We start from the raw sequence: 22,436 nt of genomic DNA, 5'->3' as shown, positions 1-22,436 counted from the left end.
ATGACACTAATTAACCTTACAGACTGAGCTGGAAGAATACTGACAGGATGCAGTGAAAAGGAGAATCAAGGATCCCACTGGGGACAGAACTTTATCAGCACGTGAACTGGCATGAAGTTTTCTTGCAGTTAAAAGTTTCAAAGAATGACTGAGCCACAACGACTGTTCATTTCGTTGTTTTTGTTTCTTAAATGTTACTTGGTCATTTGGGACATTCCATGCCTTAGGATACTGCATCCAGAAAGGGCATGAAATGACAGCAGTGAAAACTAATTCTGAAAAGAAAAAGAACAGGTCTGGCATCGGCAGTGGAAAATGACAAATGCAAAGGAGTGCCAGAGGTAGCTGGGGGTAGTGCTGTTAGCATGGAGACTGATCAGGAGCAACATCGCAGTAGCTGCTGGAGGTCGATGTGCTTTGCCTGCAAATACTAGTCAGAGCTTTGGGCTTGTCCGCGTGCAGGTTTTGTAATACTGTACCAGTGTGTTATTAGCTCTAATTTGTAGGATCCAAGTGCCTAGGAACTAGCTGGGACACCACTGCGCTACATGCTGAACAAAGGGCAGTCTGAGCAACATACAATGAAAATAGTTTTTTCCAGGTATGACTTACTCAGAGTGCTTGTGTAATTACAGTCACGCTTAGGATTGAACGATTCCATGCATAAATTAGACACGACAATGGTGGACAGGCCTGGGCACCAGGACTGCAGCTTCAGCTGCAATGCTGTACTTATCTGACTTGGGGAGAGAAGACAGGCTTCCTGGGGTTTTGGTGGTGGTGCTCCCAAAGACCCATGGCAAGCCATGCTTACTTAGAATAAAATAGTTAGTTAATGAAAGCAATTCTTAATGAAGAAAATAATAACTCTTTAGGTCATCTTGCCATTATACGAAAGGCATGATGTGAAATTAAATCAGCTTGCAGTAATTACATTACAACAGAGCAGCCTGCTGATGATTGCAGAGGATGGGGCCCTCCTCCCAGCTCCTCCTCTGTGTTGCCAGCCACGGCTCTCCAGTGCCCGCGGTGTGGAGGAGTGAGGAGGAGTACAGGGTGTTCAGCACTTCTGCAGCTTCAGCCACCTCCTTGTTTATTTACGCCTAAAGTGGGGATGCTGACACTTCCACAGCTGAAGGGAAGAACAGAGGATCATAAGCCCCTGCAGTGGGCAGAGCTATAAAGATCCTATATAATTAACAAACGCCAGCTAGAAATCGAGCAGTTATGTGAATACTTTTTTTTTTTTTCTTAGAAGACAACAAAATAAGAGGCAAAAGCTCTCCAACTGTGACTTTTTGAAAAAACAGGCCAAATTCTGCTTCTGCCTCTGCAATGCAGAGCTTATGTCTGCAGCAGAAGGGGAGTCCGTGCATATGACTGTCTTTTAGAAGGTAAGTTCTCTCACTCAGAAATTGTCTTCCACACCATTTGTGGTGCCGAATGAGAGCTGTTGCTGGCTACCTAAGAGTTACAGTCATTTGGTTGTTCTTACTTAATTTGAGCGCAGACAGTTTGGGGAGGGAGCTCAACCTGTGGTCTTGGCATTATCATTCACAATGTATCCGTAGCTGCCTGCTGGGGATAAGATAGTGTTTAGGTGAAAATTTGGCTTCAACACGGGTATTGAAAGAGGGTCAGAAGTACCTGAGCCTCCGTGCTGGGCCCAGAGCTGTGGAGAGTCCAGCTGCCTACAAAAGTCCTTTTTGACTGCCTCTCTCGGAGAGCAGAGCCTCGATTTTCTTAACCTGATTTCAACACCGCTGAAAAAAAAAATCGTATGTGTAAGGTTTTCTATGCATATAAAAACAAATTTGCCAAAATAAAGGAGTGGGCTGACCTAACAGCAAAGTCAGCCCTGCCAAGGGGCGGGCGTTGGACATTGCACTCCTGAGGTCCCTTCTGACCCAATTACTCCAAGTGGCTCGTTATGTTTAAGGAGTTCCTACAGGACAGATGCCATTGCTTGGGGTAGCCAAGCTGCTACAGTAAATGCAACTGTTATCATTTGCAGCGTCTGCTAATGTACTTCTATCAATTTATTTTTATTAGATTAAAAAAAGGCATTTATGTTGTCCTCGGGATTCCAAACTGTGTTCCATGGAGCAGTTGCTTCTGTCACCACTAGACACGCTCCAGGCTTTTGCTACCCAGCAAATTTTATTTATTTTTTTAACCCCCTCAGCAAAAAGCGGTGAAGTTCTGGCAGATGCTCGCCAGGGCCAGACCCCGTAACACCCTAACACATGCTATTGCACTGCAATACAAAAGTGAGGTGCCATTCTCTTCATGATGAAGGGGTGAATGTTACTTGGTACAGCACACCCATCTTGGACGAGATGAGAGGCGTCGGGATCTATCTCTCTAAAACCCCGAGGGGCACACAGCTCCTGGGGACCGCCCTCCCTACGACGCCAGCCATGAGGCGCACCCCGCTCTGACAGAATCCCGGAACCACTCCGGCTGGACAAGATCCCTAAGACCATCCACCCACCCTTTACCCCAGCACCGACAACCCCACCACTAAAACCATTCTCCTGAACACCTCAGGCCCGGCCCCTCACGGGACGTCCCCGCGTCCCCTTGCGCGTCCTCCGCCCACTGCGGGCCGGCCGCCGGCATGGCTCCGCCCGGCGCGGGCCCGGAGCGCCGCCCGCCGCCATCTTGGCTGATGTGTCAGGCCGCGGCCATGGGGGAGCTGTCGCCCTCCCCGCCGGCCCCGCACGGTGAGGCGGCCGGGAGCGGGGACAGGGAGGGGGCGGGTGGGTGTCAGCTCGCTGCCGGCCCCCTCAGCCCCGGGGGAGCCCGTGGGTTCCGTGAGGGGGCCGTGCGGGGCCGGGGCTGGGCTCGGGGGGGGGGTCCCCGTGGCGGGGGGGCTCGGTACGGGGCGACCCTAAGCCGGGATGTGGGAGCGCCCCGCTCCGGCCTCTCCGCGTCGTTAGGCGGCTCGCCCCGGTGTCTGGGGCTGCGGGGGGCTCGCTACGCGGTTAAATAATCCGCTGACGAGAATTAGCTTTATGGTGTATCAGTACGAAGGTTATTTTCCAGCGGTAGGGTGAGCGGTGCCCTTGTTTTTGCGGGTGGTGTTTGCTGAAGCCCCTGCTGGGTTGGCGAGCAGGGAGCGCTGCTGCGAGTTGGGTTGTGGTGTAGGTATGTGGGGTTTGGCTCCTGGCCTGGAAAATCGGCTGCCCAGGTGGGTCTGGCGTGGGTGTGCTTCCAGTGAGACCGTGCACGCCGGGGGAGGATCTCTTGTGGGACTGAAACCTGTATGTAGGGATAGGGATAGGGTCCTCTGGCTTTGTTGTTGGTTTGCTTTATCGCGTAAACTTTCCAGAAGTTAAAATGTGACAGGCGGAACGTGCTAAAAAATCCACATGTGACCAGTGTCCTGCTATGTTTTGCTGTATTAAGGAAATTGTTGAAACAGCATGGAAAACAGCTGCTCTTTTATATTGAGAAGGAAATGCAATCACTGACTGCGACGAATGCTTATGTTGCCATTGACTTTAGGAGGGGATGGTTAAGCTCTAAAAGCAGAAGAAATTGAAATTCTGAAGTGGCATCAAGAGACAAGGCAGTCCACTTGAAATGTCATCCATTTTAGAGGGGGGGAAATGTAAACTTGAACCTTATTGCCTCTGAGCTCTTCTCGTCTTTTTCTGGAATTCTTCAATCATCCTTTTTTGCCTTGGCTTTAAAACAATATTCTCTATTGTTTTAAAAGACTTACTTGATTTGGTATTGTTGACAGGTGTTTATTAGTATTGCAAAGTTCAGTATTTCAGTGTTGAGAAGAGGACTAAGGAACGAAACAGAGAGAGTGGTTTCTTTGGTCCTAATTAACAGGTATGTTGCTTATCGTTTCCTTAGGCTAATATTGGATTTCCTGAAGCTGGCTTTTTAAAGAGTTATGGAAAAAAGCAAGTCTTTTTCTGGATAGGCTGTTGTTATTAGGTAAAAGGCAGTGTGTTAAATCAGTAGTCCTTACGGATAGCTTACATTCAGACTATAGACTGAGACCCTGCTGCCTCCAACTGAAACAAAAAATCTCATCAGAAGCAAAACAGTCTCAGAAGAGAGGAGTTGTAGAAGAAAATGATCCTATCTTCAAGAAGGGCATGGAATACTGATGTTTTTAATGTGCAAATGTTACATAATACCTCTTATTAATTAACAGGAGTCCATCTTCTTTAGAGCTCTCAGTTGACTCATTCAGATTTGCAAAAGATCAACTCTTTTTCCCTGTTTGTTTTTTTTCCCCTCAGGGGCTCTGGAGAAGCTCTGTAGGAAGATCAGGTTAGAAAACAGCAGTGCCTTACCATCCTCATGAATGGTGTTTTTCAGTATACAGAGGTCAGGCAGACAGAAACGCCTTGGTTGGAGTTTCACAACCCTGTTGTATGTTCTGGAAAGAACATTTGAAAATAGCCTTTGATTGCAAATATGCTGGCATCTTCAATACTAAATAAGCTAAGACCAGTAGCTTAACTAACACAATACCATGACACTACAGCTTTGTAATGGATGAAACTTCTAACTCGGTTAGCGATGGAGAAGACCTGTCGTAGAATATATGCTTTGTCCAGGCTGTGATCTCAGTCATTCAGGGAGGATTTCTTCTCCTCCCTTAAAGCATTCTGCTCTGCACAGGTGAGAATGTCAGTGTCAGAAAGCGAATGCAAACGAGGCAGTAGTGGTGACTAAACTGGCCGGTATTAGCCTTGTTCTGAGCAGAGTTGAATGCATGATGCTAAAATCCTGAAAGACTGTAATGGTGTTGTTGGTGGTATGGCAGCAGTTGCTGAGCAGTGTAGGTGAGACCAGTTTTCCTTACTTAGAAGAGTAGGAGTTGTGTGCTGAAGAAGCTTGCCCACAGAAGATTGCAGGTCTGTGCATAATCCCGTATGTCTCACTTGAAGCTCAGGGTAAAAGGGCCGTGTTGCTCGTATGTGGTTTTTCCTGAGACACGGGCTTCTGAGCCTGGGGCTAGAGTGACAAAAAAAGCAATACTCAGGGTACCTGATGCCTTGTGTTATGGGGAACAAATCCAGTCCCACTTACTAAACCTTAACCGATAAACTTTATTTTGGAGTTGTGCCGTTACTTGGCTCTGTGTGCGGAGTTAATGGGATTGTGATATTAACCACTTGCAAGACATGGGTAGAAAACCTGGTGATGCCGTGAAGAAATTCATACAGTGTTGCTCAACTGTTTAACTTGTGACATAAACAAAGAAAAGCAAAGTTAAAGTATGAGTAAGCCTGGTCTTCTACAGTACTTGACTCACGTTGAAAGAATTGATAGCGGTGATGAGCTTTGCACCTTAGCATGGGGCTATGCAATCAGTGCGTGTATATAAAGTAAGATTAAAAAAAGAGGAAAAATGAGCTTAAGTATTAAACTGATACAAGCAAGGAAATCTAGAGAGTATTTGTGTATATGCACACTTCCACTCCCTGCTCTCCAAGCGCTTGCATCAATGCAGGTCTTTGTGTGAGCTGAATTGGGAACTGTGTCGAGTTATGCCTGGGCTGGAGAGCTCGGTGTCGCAGCACGCAGCCAGCTTTACCTCTTGTACGTGTCCTGTCTGCACTGTAGCCCTCCAGCGTTTCCACACAGACGGAGCCACGTGTCGATACATCTTCCCTCTCAGCAGCACTGGCTGATACTCCGTAAGCCCTTTACCGTTTGTCTAGTATAGAGCTATATCCAGTCTTTGGTCTAGGGTCAAAATGAGTTAATGTTGGGAGAGCTGGTGTAGGTGGGACTCGGGTGGTTTTCTTCTGTTTCCTACATGTGCCATCTAAATACAAGAAGGCCGTCAGTGTACAAGGCCTCATGGCCTTCCCCTCTCTGTTTTGTATGGCATGCAGGCAGTAGTTAGGAACTAAATGTCCTCTGAAGCTGTTCTTGGCTGAAATCTTTGATCTGTTCCTCTACATAGCAGCTATACAGCAGAGATACTTCTCAGATCTGGTCACGTAAACAAGAATTTATTTCAGTGAATCCTCTTTTTCTTATATTTTTCAATTGAAAACAGAATTATCTCTTGGAGTTGAATTTCCCTCTTTTGCAGCGTTACCTGGTGATGCACTGTTTAGACTGGGAAGGTGATTTGAGGTGGAGCTCTTGTGAAAGATGCCATGCCCAGTACAGGTACGCTGGGTGCTAACTGGAAACAACAGGGAAGTGGGCTTTGCTAGTCACTGTGATGAGCAGTAGACAATAGCTGAAGATATTTGCTTTAGGAAAATAATTAAACAAAATAACCTCATAGTTGACTTGTTGGACAAAGGTAGGTTTGGTCTGTTCAGATTAGTCTAGGTGAAAGTATTATTAGGATTACACTTCAGCTGCCTGCTAACACAAGCTGTAAGATTTTTCTTCCATTTTATTTTTAGTCATGCTGTCAAGTAAAACTTTTAACGAGTTCTTGTGATGACAGGTTGGCACTCACTTAGTGCTGACTAATTATCCCAAATTAAATGATTGTTGTCTAGTAAAGATGTGAAAAGTTCTTGAAGAGTTACATTGTAGCTTTTAAAATGAGCAACGCTACAATACGAAGGGAAAAAATTGTCCTACCCCAGCATCGGTTATTTCCTTAGCAGTCTGCCTGGAGATTCATTCTGTGTATGAGAGCACATGAGCTGTCCTACGGCTTCGTTTCTTACCCAAGTGTAATAGATTGGAAATTAAACCCAAATTAAAATGAAGTAGCAGTTTCTGGGATTCTGAGAGTTGTCTGGTTGCTAATGGTGACTTTAATGTGTTTGTTTTAGGGTAATCTGGTAAAGAAAATAGTACTTATTATTCTGTTGTGATAGAATAATAGGGAGGTGTCCCTGCCCATGGCGAGGGGTTGGAACTGGATTGTGTTTAAGGTCCTGTCCAATGCTAGCCATTCTCTGGTTCTGTGAGCTAAATGAAGTTTCTCTTTAGTTTACGATGAGTGTAGAAGCTAGACCTGAGGTGGAAGGCTAGTGAGAATTGCAGGGCATTTGAAGAGACTGCTGCTTAAAGCTGTTTACTTAGATTTTCTGTTGAGTCTCCAATGGGTGTTACTTTGGGATGGTGCCATCTTGAAAAGCAAGATGGATAATAACAGCAGCTATTTTGTAAGCTCTTGGTCCAGAACAGAGTTTAAGGACGGATCAGGAGGCAAGGATCTCTAATCCCAGTGCAGAGAGCTGCTCTGGAGCAGTTCCAAGGGGCCTGTCCTGTAGGTAGGGGTTTTCTCTAAACGTACTGTGTAGAGGTGCGCAGCGTTTCCGTAGCTAGTTTGCGATACGGGCTGCAGTTTCAGCGTGACCATCTGAATACCTCTGCATGTGGGCTGCTTGTGTTGGTGTCACCGGGTGTTTCAGCTCTTTATGTTTGCCTGGTCATGGTGCTTAGGACCCTACTGCCTGGGGGTGTCAGCTGCCCATGAGCTGTGGAGCGCTTCGTCACTTCTTTCCTTGTCCCACGCCCACTCTGAAACGCATCGTGCCGCTGCTGCAGCTTTAGTCATTAGACTTCAGTCCACTGCTTGTAGGAAATTTGAGTACTCTGCTGTGACAGATAAGAAAGAGGAAAGAGGGTGGCTTTGTAAGTTACATTGTACTTTAAAAATAAGCTTGTCTCGGATTCTATAAAGCCTATCTGGATGCTTTTCACATTTCCAGAGGCGAAGAGCACATGTGGTGTTAGCTGCTGATGTGAGAGCTGTGGTTCCCTGGGTTTGTGGCTTGCATCCCTGCCTCCTTGGTGGAAAGGAGTTGGTGCTCTCTTTGCTCTGCTCCAAGGTCTTGTAGCACAGCTATGAGGGGAGAACATCTATGCAAAGCTGATGCAAACCCTTCATTGTCGGAAGGAACTGACATAAGTGGCTGCAGCTGACCACTACGTTGTTTAATGCTGACTATGTCTGGTGTTCAGTGAACTGCATTTATGGTGTTAGCTTCTTGCTAACCGAACGTTTACTCCTCTTTCACTCCGAGGCACGTATCTCAATACCCTTTACTGCTTCTCAAAATCCACTCTGGTTTGAGCAAGTCTTTGTTGTTATGCACACACTCCTGAAGCATTAGTCCCTTTCTTTCCATCCTTGTCCTGCTTTTCTACTGCATAGCTAAGCTCAGCAGCTTAAATATATTCTTTTTCTGTTACAGCAGTGATTTTTGTCTCCTGGGACTGACCTGAACAGCCAGCCCATGTCCTGGCAGTGCCATGCTTCTGTCACTCTTTACTCTGTTTTGGTAAAAGCCCAAATGTGATAGTTACTTGGTGACAAGATGCGCATTTTCTTTTTTTCCCATACTGTCAGTGATTTTTTTCTCAACAGTCAAGCTTCAGAAAATGCTTCCTATACTTCTGTCATTTAATGAGTCGTTAGATGTGTTTTGAAATTGCCTGAAGCCTCTTTGTTCTTCTCCGCTGTTTACAGCGTACGTGAGGCATGGTTCAAACTCGGCTTCGTGAAATTGAATGCTGGCATTAACGGTGCATCTGCTTAGGAAGTCTTTGTAGTCCAGGATTTAAAAGGATCATGTTTGTGTTCCGTAAGATTGAAAAGGCAGGCGGTTTGAAATGGCATGATATTGAATTAAAATGTACCAGATTCTGAAGGCATGCCCCTAATAACAGGATAGGGGAGGGTTGTGGTCCTGCTGAGAGCTGTGCAGGCAGTGGGAAGCACACAGGGAATTGCTTTCATCATGAATTAACTTCTGGTGGCTGGAAATTAGCAGTGTTGGAACGGGGCTGAAGATTTCTGAGTAGTACAGTGGATAACCTGGTAGACGGCTGAATGTGTCAAGAACATCTTAAAAAGTAGGGTGTATGGTCTTTTCAGCAGAGGAAAAGGGAGGATTGAGTGTTGGAGAAACTGCTCTTTTTTGTGCTCAGTGACTGGCCTCTGAAGTGAGAATTTATTGTTAAAGCACGTATGGGAATGAAGGACTGCTGCTGGTTTTCCTCCCTCTGCCTTCCACCTGTATTGCTGCATCTTCTTTCACTTTTGCATTGGCAGTAGGCAGAAAGGCAAAAGAAAAGCAGAGAGCAGGAGGGAGAAAAGCTGCAAGTTTGAGATGAATGTGGTAGGTCTTAGCTCTCTGCTAATACAGAAAACTTCTTAAATTTTCAGAGTTCTTCTAGTGAAGGTGAATAGAGGAGTTAGTCTGGTGGTTCAGTGTAGGTATTGTTTGAAATACTTTTATTTGGAATCCTGTATCTCGAGCTGTACCTGCAGAAGCTATCCATTGCTGGCTTGTGTTCTGACACCCGGGCGTTTATTGTCATCTCTTAGTGTATTTGGAAGAGTGATCCTAAAACAAGAGTTATTAAATTTATTTTTGTTACTGCATATGAAAATTAATTCTCAATTCTTCAGAACGTATAGCAGTATTAAAATCAGCATTTGAGTTGGAAGAGATCTTAAAAGAGGTGATGTGTCTTCTAACTGCTAATTGGCTTCCTATCGCTGCAGGTAACTGCTATGGTTGTAGTCCAGGAACTAAATATTAATGTCTGATCACTGCTTTCTTAAATAGTTATTTAATGTGGACTAGTAAGTCTTGCATTAATAAACAGTCAAATTACTGTTCAGAGATGATATCACTGGCTTTTCTGGTAATTCTATTTTCATTTCCCTGTAAAAATACCATAATAAACGGGAACCTTACTATCCTAACACATTGTCACAGCAAGGGTATAGTACCATAATTAGACTTTTTTTATTCCAGAAATCCAACGAACGTGCTGTAGCGTGGTATTTACTCGTCGTGAGAGAATGAGAGCAAATCTTGCGTGAGGAAGAGTTGCTTGACTTGTCCACTTAGCAGGTGGATTTCATAGGACGAGTTAAGACCTTGATCTTACTGGCTGGTACTTCACAGGTCAGGTCTGTACTGTTACGGTAGCTAAATAGTAAACATTATTTGACTTAATTTTTAAGTCACTTTAAACCTTGAGATAGGCTACTTGCAGACAATAGAACGTAAATGGATGTAATCCAAATAAATTCCAGCAACCTATACATTTTTTCCTTTGCAAGTTTTACCTTTTTACATGCATTAATTCTGCAAGCGTTTCTGTGTGCTCTTACCTCTTACCTACAGATAGCCCCCGAGGCCAGGGCTTAACATCATGTTAGGGTGCTTGCTGCTGAAGGTAGCTACAAGGAGTATTTTATTTTTTTTTTTGTATTTTACAGGATCATGTAGCAAGGTTTTTGATGTTCCCCCCGGATCAATACCTGTCTTGTATCAGGTGCTGAGCCGAAGAGCTCGAGTGACTGTCACCTCTGTTCGTGTTTCTGCCGTTTGATTAGCAGTTAGAGAGGATGCTTCTGTTCTGGTCCAAAGGCAGTGAATGAAAAAAACACTGCTGGTTTCCTGAGTCTTTGCTTTCTTTCACGTGTATGTCTGTGAGACACTCCCTTAAAAAGTTGTGCTGGCCATTCACTGTACCTGCAGGCCCTCAAAATCTTCCGGAGTTTGATTCCCGGCAGTTTTGCAGCAGCAATTTGTCAGACAAGCACATTTAAGTTACAGCAGTAGGAGAAGGCTGCAAACTGTGGCCCTGCCAGAGCAGCAGCAGCCTTACAGCCTGGCTGCAGGAAGCCTTCCCCGCACCGTGCCAGTGCCCGGCAGTCTCACAAGGTACCTGGGGGCGCTGGGGGTGCGAGGCAGGCACGCTGGGGCTGAGCTACCCTCCCTGTGCTCACCTGACAGTTCCTACCCTGGGCGTCTCAGCACGCACTGCTGCTGCAGGTAGGCTGCTGCGTGAGCCGGGTCCCGTGCGGAAGGGCTGGAGAAGCCTCAGGTGGGTTTTGGGGCCGAGTGACCGTCTGCGGGTGTAGGGGGACGCAGGAGGACGCCGGTGCTCCCCTGGCAGCACTTTGCTTTCTCCTGCCCCGCTGTGTGCAGACTTGCTCTGGTGGTAGGGCTGGTGTGTAAGGAAGTGGTACCACAACTTCGTTATTTCCCTGACCTTTGGAAGAGTCATTTAGGGTAGGTAGGGTGATAGAAGGCGTAGATGGAACCTGGAAAAACATCGAGCTGCTGTCAAGTGTGTATCAGGCGTGTTTGGGACCTGCTGTATTTGTACGCTTGATGTGAAAGAAGCGAATATTATCATATTTCGTTTCAACCAGCTGGGGCTAGGCTGGCAGCGTTGATCTCTTTAAGCTACGCACACAGTTTTGCTTACCAAGCAGGAGCCTTTTCTTTGCTATTGTTACTGCAGTTTTCTGTCTCTGGCCTTACAAACGAGGTCTCTGCTCTATTTAGTTGCCTGGGGTAGACGTGACAAACTTTGGATATGCAAGAGATACGTTTGAATATCAAGGTGAATTTGCATTGACAGCTACCCCGCATGATTTCTTTGGCTGGATATTTCTGAAGATAAAATTCTGATCCTAGCATAAGATCTTATTTCTATTTTAAAAATAGTAATAGGAATGTGGAAACTAGTACTGTGCGGTGGCAGCAGGAGGAAAGAAAACATCTGTTCAGGGCAGGAACAGGTTTGGATCGATTTGGGCAGACAGATGTAGAATTGAATATATTGGAATTGGGCTGGGAACATTCTTAATGTAGGAAATTCCATTCTGGGCACCACTGAGATGCAGAGCAAGTCTGCAGGGAACACTGAATCCTCAGAATTTACTCTTAAGCTTTACCAGATTTGTACAGTCACTTCAAACTCCCCATGCGTTTGATACAAAACCTACACGTCATGGCTGATAGTAAGTACATGATATTATGGATAAGGACTCGATGGCATTTTATTGCTCTGTAACTGCTTGAATTATGCAAATAACTTTACTTCTGCTTCCAAATAGATTAATCTCTATTATTAGTCTCTAATATTAATTCAGAGTCTTACTTACAGGAGGAAGTAACACGACAAGGTTAAAAATCAGTATTCTTTCCAAAGTACAGTCTAACTGCGCTTTATTTTTCTGTTGCTCTCATGTGAGGAGAAATACCATCCAGTTTGCTGACCGGCCTTGAGGTTTAGGTGGAAGCTCCCCTATCTGCTTTTACCACTTCTTTTTCTTGTGGGAGTGAACCGCAGCAGCTGGGCAGCGATGAGCGGCTTTGAGGCAGCAAAACATCAAACAGCTACACAGCTGGGGGGGGTTATAACACTTTAGAAAGTGCTTCAGAAAAGTCTTAAATTGAGCCAGAATTTTCCCTCTGATCATTCCAGAGAAAGTGTCGGCAAGGACTTAAACTAGAGGAACCGCTATGGAAAAAGTTGCACCTCAGCTTTATTCTAACAGTCTTTTTTTTTTTTTTTTTAACAGGCATCTGCTGAGTGTGTGGATTGGAAGCTGCCCGTGACAAGATAGTAGGAGGTGAATTTCTGCCTTCCCTCTGAACAACGGCATTGTTTGCAGATCTGATGGTTATTGACTGTGTTAAATGTACCAGTCTCAATCATTATTTTTAACAGCTTTTTAATTAAGTAGAAGCTAGCATTCTGCTACTGTCGAGCTCAATGCTTTTTCTTGCTGCCGTATTCATTTTCCTTGCTTGCCAATTTAGATCGTAAATGGGGGTTGTTTCATTTATTTTTTTTAGATTAACAGTAGAACATCTTGAACTTTCATTACTAGGAGCTATCAAAATGTAGATAGTTACGAAAAGAGCAGTTGTTTTGGCTGGACAAACTAAGCGGATGGATTCATTGGCTCTGGTATTGACCTAAGCATAAATACTTGAAGCCAAGGGTAATCAGGAATTTTATTCATGTCAGAGAAGATTTGCTTGTAAACTGGGAATCCTTGTAAAAGTTTCACATTGTATGTTGTGTAAGAACTCTGCCGTTCACCACCTCTTTCTCATTTGTAGTTTAGTTACCATTTGTTTTCTAGTTCCCATTGATTTGTACTGTTTTAGAGACTGTGGCGTTTAGTTTTTTGTTTTGAAACCAAAAAGGAAAAGAGGTCTGTTTGTTACTTAAAGAGGTAGAATTGTCACTGGATCATTTGTTACTGTTGCCATAGCATGTTCTCTTTCATACTCAGCCTTAGGTTTAGTTTCCCTTTCTATTTTCCTCCTGTGGATTACCCGGCAGTGTTTTCAGGTACTTGTGGTGGGTCTTTTTTGATTGTGTTCTCTGATAGAAACAGCTGAGCTGAGGCTACTTCTTTTTTTTCCTTATCTGATTTTTTTATCTATTAGTGCATAGTGGTAGCAATTAGTCACAGACATAATGGGGTTCGTGTATCCCTCTGTTTTAATGGGGTAAGCCGTGGTACTAAGTGTTGGTTAATAAGGCAGGGACTTTGGAGGAGTTGAGCCAGGTGGCACAGAGGGCTTCCGCTCGGTCTGAGTTCAAGTGCAGAGTCTGGAGCGTGTAGCTGAACAGCTCCAGTTGTGTGAAATGTGTGAGCGAAAGCTAAACAAATGAGAAAGCAAGTGTGAAAACATGCGTGATGTTGCAAGATGGCAAAGTTACTGCTTCCTTCGAGATAATTGCTGGAAAAGCTAAGCTGAATTCCTAAATGAAAAAATTGACTTCTGTTTATAAATAGTCTAATTTATCCAGTATGGGGGGCAGGGTGACATCTAAAAGTTATGACTGCTGTAATGCATTTCTCCTAATGGAAATGGTACGATAAGAGCTTCTTGTGCTTGATAAAAATGCCAGCAGGCTTTCCAGACACCTGACCATCTGGGAGTCCTGAAAAAGAAGATCCAACTTTATATCCAGGCTGTTCCATAAATGTTCTAGCTATTTGGATCACAGTACGGTGTCCTTCTAGAAGAACGCTTTCTTGCATAGCTTTTCAACTCCTCAAATGTTTGCTCTGCAAGCTACTTTGGGAGAGCAAATCTGCCTCAGACCATCTGTGCTCATCCAGCAAGAGATTTCTGCTGCTTGCTAGCAGATGGGAGAAGAGAATCTCACCCCCAGCCCCCTTCTTTTGGGTTGCTGGGTACAGATAGGTTTCGTTGTATGGGTAATAGGTGAGGATGTGACAGTAAGGAAGTATTTTCTCCCTGGCCGGATAAGGGAGTTGCCCTGTGTTATAAAAATGAGTGAGTGAAGGCATATTGTTGCTTTTAAATCGTGTGTGGGACAATGAAAGCTAAAAAGCACACAATTCTTAGATATTTCTTTGTTATATCTGAAATGTTTTTCAAAGGTGGTTACTTGAACTTTTTCTGGTTTTAAATCATAGAATTATTAATTCTAAAAAAGTTCTATTTTTTTGATTGTGTTGGCATTTACTGTCCCACTCCTTCGTGTTTGCTTTCCTTGATTTATCACCCTCCTTCAGAAAAACTTGGAGAATTGACGTAAAAGGCTAGAAGAACAACAAACTCTGCATAGCTGCTGTATGTAAATGTTTCTGCCCTTTGAATTGTGCTTTCCAGTAGACTTTCTTTCCCCTTTCTTAATCTCTTTTAATTTTGATTTTGAATATAGCATGTTGTCTAATACGAATCCTTCTACATTTCTGAAGGAAAATGATGGAGGAATATGTACCAGCAACGCAAGGCACGCCGGAGCCAGTCAACCTGTCGGGCAATGCCTCTTCGAGGTGCCCAGATAACAGGAGGGCTGATGAAACACCTGGAGCGAAGGACTGCTCAGACGTCGCTTGTGCTGGAGCTGGAGCTGGCGTCCTGGAAATGGAACCGAGGTTGTCGCCCTCAGACCAGGATCCGTCAGACACTGACCTGAGCAGCCGCGGGGGCCTGGCGGAAAGACAGGAGCAGCAGTCTGCGCGTGATGACAGCGGAGGGGCGGACTGTGGTGCCAGTACCTGCTCTGAAAGTAGGGTCGAGGGCTCCACGAAGCCAGGGCGTTTATCTAGCGAAGAATTTGAACAAGATCCGAAAACTAATCAGGACGAACAATCGTTAATGGAAATACTGCAGGAGCTAAGGGAGGAATCTGACTTTGTGAAAAAATCTAGTGATAAAATCTACTCAGAAAGCCCTTACGACACAGACTGCACAAAGAAGCTTATTTCCACCATGCATCAGACTTCCTCACAGGATGATTTGCTGAAGGAAATAGAGTCTGAACTCTTATCTACAGACTTTTCCAAAGAACACAAATGTCCAAACGGTGTGAGGAAAGGTGAACATGCCTTGGCTGTGTTTGAAAAATGCGTGCAAGATAAATACCTGGAGCAGGAGCAAACTATAAAAAAGTGAGTATTTTAGTATTCTCATTGCAGCTGTGGAGGTGTGTACTAAAAAGTTTCAGATGCGTATTCATGAACACAACGTTATGGTATGAAACAAATAGCATCCTGAGTTGTTTTAAGGACAGATGAAGAACATCCTTAAAAAAAGGTCAGTAAGTGAGGAATTATTTTTACGTGTGGAATGTACTTTTAAATAAAAATGCGTGCTTAGATCTCTGAATTCTCGTGGGCTTTGGCAGGAACTGAATGGCCAACTGTTCAGTGGAATAGCTTGCCAGTGTCTAGAATTACTTATATCACCATCACTTTTACAGTATTTAAAAATAGTCCAAGATTCGTTCTGTCCCTGTATGTCTTTGAAGAAACGAACCATTGTAATTACGAACTCTCACTATTTGTGTTTGATTTGAGCTTGAAGTTGCTTGTTTCTTTTTCAAGCAATATCAGAATTCAGTCTTCTGTCATAATCCGGAAAGTTCTAATTGGTTGAGAGTTGTTCTTTGTGTTTGAAATGGTACAGGGGGGCTTTTGAAATGCTTAAACTTTGCTGTATTCAACTGGGCTTAGTAGTTCTACTATCTGCTACATGAAGCATATTTGTCGAAAGCCAGTTCATTGATTTTTATTTTATTTTTTTGATTCCCCACTTGGCCTTTAGCGTTCTGTTACCTCTTCAAAAAGGTTTTTTATTAACAAAGCGTAGTGTGTAACTTTAATTTTATTCCTGCTTGCAGAGCTGGAAATAAGTGCCCTCTCCTTCCTACGAGGCATTCTGATAGTGTGGAACGGGAGGACATCAAAGGGAGGGAAAAATAGGGGGAGAAGCTCCCAAAAAGTAGAGCAGGGAAAGCATTCCCTTGCACCTCACCAGTTGACCTCGTGGCATAAAACATAAACGTGAGGAAAGTGAGCTGATGACGGGAAAGCTTGGGTATGCATGATTATGCATTTAGTAATTGTGGAGGAGGAATGAGACTCTGAAGGGACCGGTGTGTAGCTGGTTCTAACTCCAGAAAATGGTAAGTGAACAAGTCAGTTGGGTTTTACATTTGTTTACAGTAAATTCAAAGGCAGATCAGTATTTTCAGCAGTGGACCAATTACTTAGAGACAAATGTGCATGTAGATATATGTATTTATTACATATACACACAGATTTGTTTTATATAAACATATCTTCAGTCTCTTTCTTTGCCAGCTGCATCCCTTTGAATTTTGGGTACTCACCTCGAGAGCGCAAAGCTGCTGTGGAATACTTTGTTTAGTCCAAAGGGTGTTCTGGGTTGGGCTGATTTTTGTCCCTTTGTTTATGATCAAAAGAATTTCCTGTAACATTGCTCTGGAAATAGTCCAGCTGTCTTTTATGAGCAGATCTGCGATAGGTAAGTGAGCAGCAACTGTGTGAATCTCAACTCCCTTTGAGCATTTGTAATCTTGGAATATTCCTGACTTCTGAACTGTTCTTTAACCTAAGCTTGCTTTCGTTGGTGGTGTTGAAGTTCTTGTAATTTGGAAGTCTTGTTTATTTAGAAAATACTTTTTGAAGGAGGGAAGCTGAAGATGAAAGTATGAATCTAAAGGGGTATTTAAATATCTTGTTCGGGTAAATACATACCACACACAAATTCATGCGCTGGTGGCCTAACTTGCCTAGGTGCTTTTGGAAATACCCACTACCTAACCGTGTAGTTAACCATGTCTTTAACCATTTAAGTACATTTGAGACTGTTTACTCAGCAACTCTGACAATATGACTTCTGAGTTTCACATATTGCACTGCTAGAAGGTCAGGCTAAATCTAGTATTGTCAAGGTGTCAGCCTCAACTCAGGCTTCAAACAGCTGCAAAGGAACGAACTGTAGCTAAACATCTTAACTTTATAAGGGCTACGGATGCTGTTGTAGGTACATGGAACCCAGATTTGCTAAGTCCTATATCTTAGCAGGTTGTGGACTTCAAAGGCTGCTGTGAGAGTTTGTGCCAATCCAGGAAATGAACGCGCTGCCTGTGTTTTCAGAGCTCTGACTGGGGAGCTCTGTGATTGGAAGTTACTGTGTACAAAAGCACCTTAAAATTGTTAACCTTTACAGAGCCTGCTGCTAGTTCTGGAGTGGCATAGAGGCATGAAATATCTCACATCGTCAGGGGCAGTAGAAACCCCAGAATGCTGGAAGCAAGCATTTTCTCATCAGAAAGATGCTGCTGGCTGGTTTAGAGTTAAGCTTCATAGGCACAGCATGCTTTTGTTTTTCGAAGGCTTTGGTGGAGTTCATTAGTGTTTCTGGCTCTAATTGCAATAGGATTTGCAGTCAAGAAGGAAGAAACGTATCTCAAAATAAATAAATCAAAAATACAGTACTGAAGTACCTTACATTTTGTTTCTTTTTCTTTACAGATTGATTAAAGAAAATAAAAAACATCAAGAACTGATTTTGGACATTTGCTCGGAAAAGGACAGCTTAAAAGATGAACTGAAAAAGCGAACAGAAACAGAAAAGCAGCACCTCAACATCATTAAACAGGTACAGACAACAAAACAGAAGTGGCAGCTAGTATCTCACCTGTATGTGGTGCCCCTGTTTAATAGAATATGTGGTAGCATAGGGGAGAAGGAAGGAGTGCCCATGCTCATGTATTCTGAGTATTTGGATTTATCCTCACAATTCTTCCATTCCAAGAAGTATTAACTGGCTGAAAGTGCTCAGTGCCTCTGGCTAAGCGATCTGAATCCAGCAATTCATTTTAGGTGTTCAGGGAGTTCAGCTTGATGAGTTGCCTTGATAGGCGCGTTGTGTGTACCTTGTCTTCCTGCTGGAGACTGTGTATGTTACAGGCCTCGTAAGCCTTTTTGCAAAATGGCGAGTTCAGTCTTTTAGGATGATTTATTTCTTGTATTTAGACAGAAGGGGAATCTTAGGAAAGTGTTTTATCATGCCTCATTTTTTTTGTAGTAGTCTTTACCTTCTGTTGTTAACTACTGCATCTGGCAATAGAGGTGAATGGCTGTAGGTGGACTTGTAAGTGCTAATGGTTATGTGGAACGTATGTAAAGGTTACAGCATGTTAACTGTGGCCTTACACGTTATTTTGGTATTACTATATGCTACATTTGGCCAGTGAATGGTTCAGAACCATGACAGGCCAAAGAGGAGCATAGAGTTTGTGTTGGTGTAGGCTGGCATTAGTGTAGGAGGGAAAGGTATCGCTTCGGGTGTCACTGCTGCTCTATTACAACATTCGTGAGGGAGTCACATGTTGGTTTCTAGTCCCATGAGTAAGATCCCTGATACGGATGTTTGGAGGTGGTTTCAGAAAATGCTGCTTTGGTGTAATACTCGTAGTTGGATAGCAGCTGGAATTGTGAGATACAGTGCAGTGAGAAACACCTGAGTTGTTGGGTTTTGTTTTCTCGTTGTTGAAGTGAATGTTTTTAATGTGATGATTTCTGAATTAATGCGTCCCGGTAGCTTTCAAGGAAATGAAAGTTTGGCAGCACTCGCAACTGCAAGTAAAATGTTTATGCATGCTTGCACGTTTAAAAATAAATAAAAACAAAGGTTTTGTGTGCTAGGCAATGATTCAACTTGCAAAACTGAAGAGGGTGTGATCAAATTCACTGTGTGGCAACAAGTATTTTAGCTTGTGTTTGCTTTGTGTTGTAGCTTAGGTTGCACAGAAATGAGGTACTGACAGTGGCATCTTTCTTCTTTTACACCTTTCTTCCCCACAAAAAAGGCAGGCCTTGGTGAAATGGCTCTTGGTAATGAGAGGGTTGTCCTTAAGGCACAGTTTGAGCAGCCTTAGGGCAGCATCACAGCTTGTCTCGCCACCGCTCGCCCTTGTGCGAGTGCTGTTTCCTCTTGGCCATGCCTGTGCGGCTGTTCAGCGAGCCTGCCCGGGGAGGTGTTCAGCTGAGCGTCAGTGGTTGTTCTTCAGCTGGATCAGGTCTCACCTAGTTCACTGGGTGTCTAAGGAAACGTGCCAGCACAGTGACTAAGCACCACCTTTGTATTTGCTGAGTTGTTTTTCACTGAATTAATTCCCAGTCCAGTTCAGCACGGACGCGTGACTTCTTTGCCAGCGCAGTGCAGGCTGGAGGTGGTGGCACAGGGATAGCAGCAAAAGGGTAGAAGGTGAAGCTACTAAAGTCAGCAGCCAGCATCTCAGCATTTGCTGTCAATCTAACTTTTTTTTTCTGTAATAAACTACTGTGCCTCCTGTTCTACCTCATTTGATGCAGTTGTGTCACTGAAGATGAAAATTGACATCTTTCATGCTTGTACTTGAATACAAAGCTAGGCGTTGATACGGATAGTTGCAGCTTGACAAGTGTAAAGTACAGGTAAAGATCTGTTGAGGCATATAATTTGTGTGAAATGTTCCTGCCTGTACAAAACATGATGAAAGTCTTATTTTTCCTATAATTATATCATAATGTTGTCTTCTAGCTAGAAGCAAGAATAGAAGAGCTTATTAAAGAAGTGAAAGCTGGTAAAGACAAACTTTTAACCCAAGATGCAGCAGCCAAAAATGCTATTCAACAGTTGCATAAAGAGATGGCCTATCGAATGGAACAGGTAAGACAGAAAACCTTTAATTACAGAACATCTCATGAATGAACTTGATTCCTGTAGGAAATATGCAACGTGGTTTTGGCTCAGAAGCAGGGTAAAAGCTGGCAGTGGCTCTTACTTATGCTAACTTATCAGATGAAATATCTCTCTCAAATACGGCACAAAGCTTTTATTTTTGTCTTGTGTTACTGAGAGTTGAGGTTTTTTTTTCCTTCCTAATACATTATGCCAAGTATTTTCTCTACTATGTGAACTCTAAAGCTCAGTTTCTGATTCTTTTTATTTTCTTACATGAAACAAAATTTATTAATGCTGGGGTAGGGGGGAAGCCCATCTGAAAAACAAGCCACTAAATGATACTGAGGTTGGCATGTGGACAAGCAAGACAGAGGATTGGTACTGGGTTTTTGCAAAAGTATTTTGTGACTAAATCTTATGAAATACAACTCTTTCCTTCTGAAATAAACTTGTGGGGGGGTAATTCACATGAGATGTTTAGCTGTGAAGCTGCAGCTGCTTTGATGCATTTACTGTTACAAGTAATTCCAGGTGAATCAATTGGACTCTTGTGATACTTATGTGGTGGTCTAATGCTAGGCTTTGCAAAACTGGTGCTATTGAGCCCTACTTTGATATGCTCCTATATTGGATGTCTTTGGAGTAGTGTCTTCCAAAAGCAAACCAGAATGAATCAACTTTGTATTTCCTATTTAAATATTTTTCAAGGCAAATAAGAAATGTGAAGAAGCACGCCATGAAAAGGAAACAATGGTGATGAAATATGTCCGAGGAGAAAAGGAGTCACTTGACCTCCGAAAGGAAAAGGAGATACTTGAGAGAAGAGTGAGAGATGCAAACAAAGAAATTGAAAAGCATGCTAATAAAATCAAACAGCTTTCTCAGGAAAAAGGAAGATTACACCAGCTCTATGAAACTAAGGTGCTCTGAGTATTGCTGCGTGACTTGAGTGAATGATTAAAAGCACTATCAGAACAAACTTTTATCAACGCTTGTTTGCTACTATACTTGGGGAAAGAAACATGTTTTCATTTTGTTTTGACGTATATCTGTGGAAAAAAACCCTTTCCTCTGAGGGAAGGGGAAGAAGTAACTGACTTCTCGTTATCTTTTTCAAGTTCCATTTAATATTTCCCTAATTTATTGTATTTAATAAAAAAGAAAAGACGGCTTATTGCAGGTCCGTGGATTTTTGAGGGACTTTCTAACTTTTTTTGAAATTTTAAAAGGCTGTAATGGCACTAAATTATTGCAGTCTTTATTATAATTTTTCTGTCTTTACTCTGTTCTCTTTTGTACTTCTAAAAATTGGTGGTATGGCAATCGGATTTTTCAGGCCTGATTCAAATAAATAAGTAAATTGCCATTCAGTTGTAGAAGCCAGTAAGATTCCCATCAGGCTCCTAAATTATCCAGGTCTTTCTGTACTGTTTTGCAACTATTTCATGTGGAAGACCCCAAAACTGATAAATGAGTAGGGTTCATGCTGATTTGGGTCTCTTCTGATGAATTTTACTATGCTCAGTTGACAAAAGAAGAATCAGAAAAATACAACTGAAAGTGATAAAAATTATGACTCTGAAGCAAAAAATCAGTGTTCTTTCTCACATGAGCAGGAAGTGGGAGCGTGGCTTCAGGTTTGCTAAACAAAACTTAACCTCCTAAAAAACCTCCTAACACCTCATGATTACACTAGAGCCTTACAGGAACTGTACTGCCCTCACACGGTGCATCCGTAAACCTGTATTGAGCAGTTGAACCTGTCATTTCTGAAACAGTTTGGAGGTGTGGGTTGCTGCTGTATCTGTGGATGCTGGTATAGAAGTTTGGGCCAGCAGCGTGCCTCTCTTAACGTCCTGACTTGACGCTGACTTACAGGCTGGTGGTGTGACCTGCATATGTTGCTGCCAGTGCTCACGCTGCACATTTATAGCTGGTATTACCATTCTGTCAGCGTCAGGACTTCTCTCTGTAGCCTTGTGTAATACATAACTACTGCTTTGCACCTGCGTTTCCTCATCCTGTTGCCAAAAAAAGAACAAAAAGGGGCCTGTGCAGCTTACTCGGGAGATTCTTATTGTAGACCAGAACTCTAGTCTGTGTGTTGCAAGAAGCGCTGAATGATTTATATCCTTAAAATAAAATTTGATTTTTTTTAGGATGCTGAAGCCACTCGACTCAACAAAGAAATAGAAAAACTGAAAGAAGAAATCAATTCTCATGTTATCAAAGTGAAATGGGCTCAGAACAAATTGAAAACTGAAATGGATTCGCACAGGGTTAGTAAAGTGCTACCATGACGTGAAACTACAGTCAGAGGAGTGTAGTTGTGATACTGTTCTCTCTTTAAATAGTACTAAAATCTATTTTTAAAGTGTTTTGAATTTGAACACCTGCAGCAGAAGTTGGAATAGTGCTTTAGATACTGTTACTGAAGTGGTAATGGTGGAAGGATGCGAGGAGGGAAATGCAGAGCGGGTTCTGTTTAATTTGATCATCAACTTTTAATTTGGATTTTGTATGATAGATTTAACTGTCTTTTTAATTTAGGTTTTGTGTGATAGATTTAATGTGATCTGTCATCTACAGCACATAACCAAGAAGTCCTTTTTTTGTGATTTTGGAACAAACAAAATTGCATAAAGTAGTAGCAGAATGGAAGTAAGAAGGGAAAAAATACTGGACATT

The 22,436-nt window shown here is 43.0% G+C and overlaps 1 protein-coding gene across 4 annotated transcripts in view; it reads left to right on the top strand.

Annotated features, from left to right (window-relative positions):
* The first annotated feature begins 2,594 nt into the window (after positions 1–2,594).
* CCDC186 (coiled-coil domain containing 186) overlaps positions 2,595–22,436 on the top strand; it is a 33,165-nt gene continuing 13,323 nt past the window's right edge. The window contains exons 1-7 of one of the 4 annotated variants that reach the window (XM_083843138.1): positions 2,595–2,726; positions 12,296–12,346; positions 14,465–15,160; positions 17,552–17,678; positions 19,605–19,733; positions 20,457–20,669; positions 21,908–22,027. In XM_083843138.1, coding sequence (XP_083699264.1) covers positions 14,469–15,160; positions 17,552–17,678; positions 19,605–19,733; positions 20,457–20,669; positions 21,908–22,027 — 1,281 coding nt within the window. In that variant the 5' untranslated portion in view covers positions 2,595–2,726; positions 12,296–12,346; positions 14,465–14,468. Of the gene's footprint in view, positions 2,727–6,204; positions 11,732–12,295; positions 12,347–12,401; positions 14,337–14,464; positions 15,161–17,551; positions 17,679–19,604; positions 19,734–20,456; positions 20,670–21,907; positions 22,028–22,436 lie in introns of those variants that run through there. The other 3 variants (XM_083843139.1, XM_083843141.1, XM_083843140.1) reach the window with 3 other exon arrangements.

The sequence above is a fragment of the Anser anser genome (genome assembly GCF_964211835.1).
Source record: "Anser anser genome assembly, chromosome: 7".
In the NCBI taxonomy this organism is placed as follows: domain Eukaryota; kingdom Metazoa; phylum Chordata; class Aves; order Anseriformes; family Anatidae; genus Anser; species Anser anser.
This window is presented reverse-complemented; position numbering and strand designations above follow the sequence as displayed.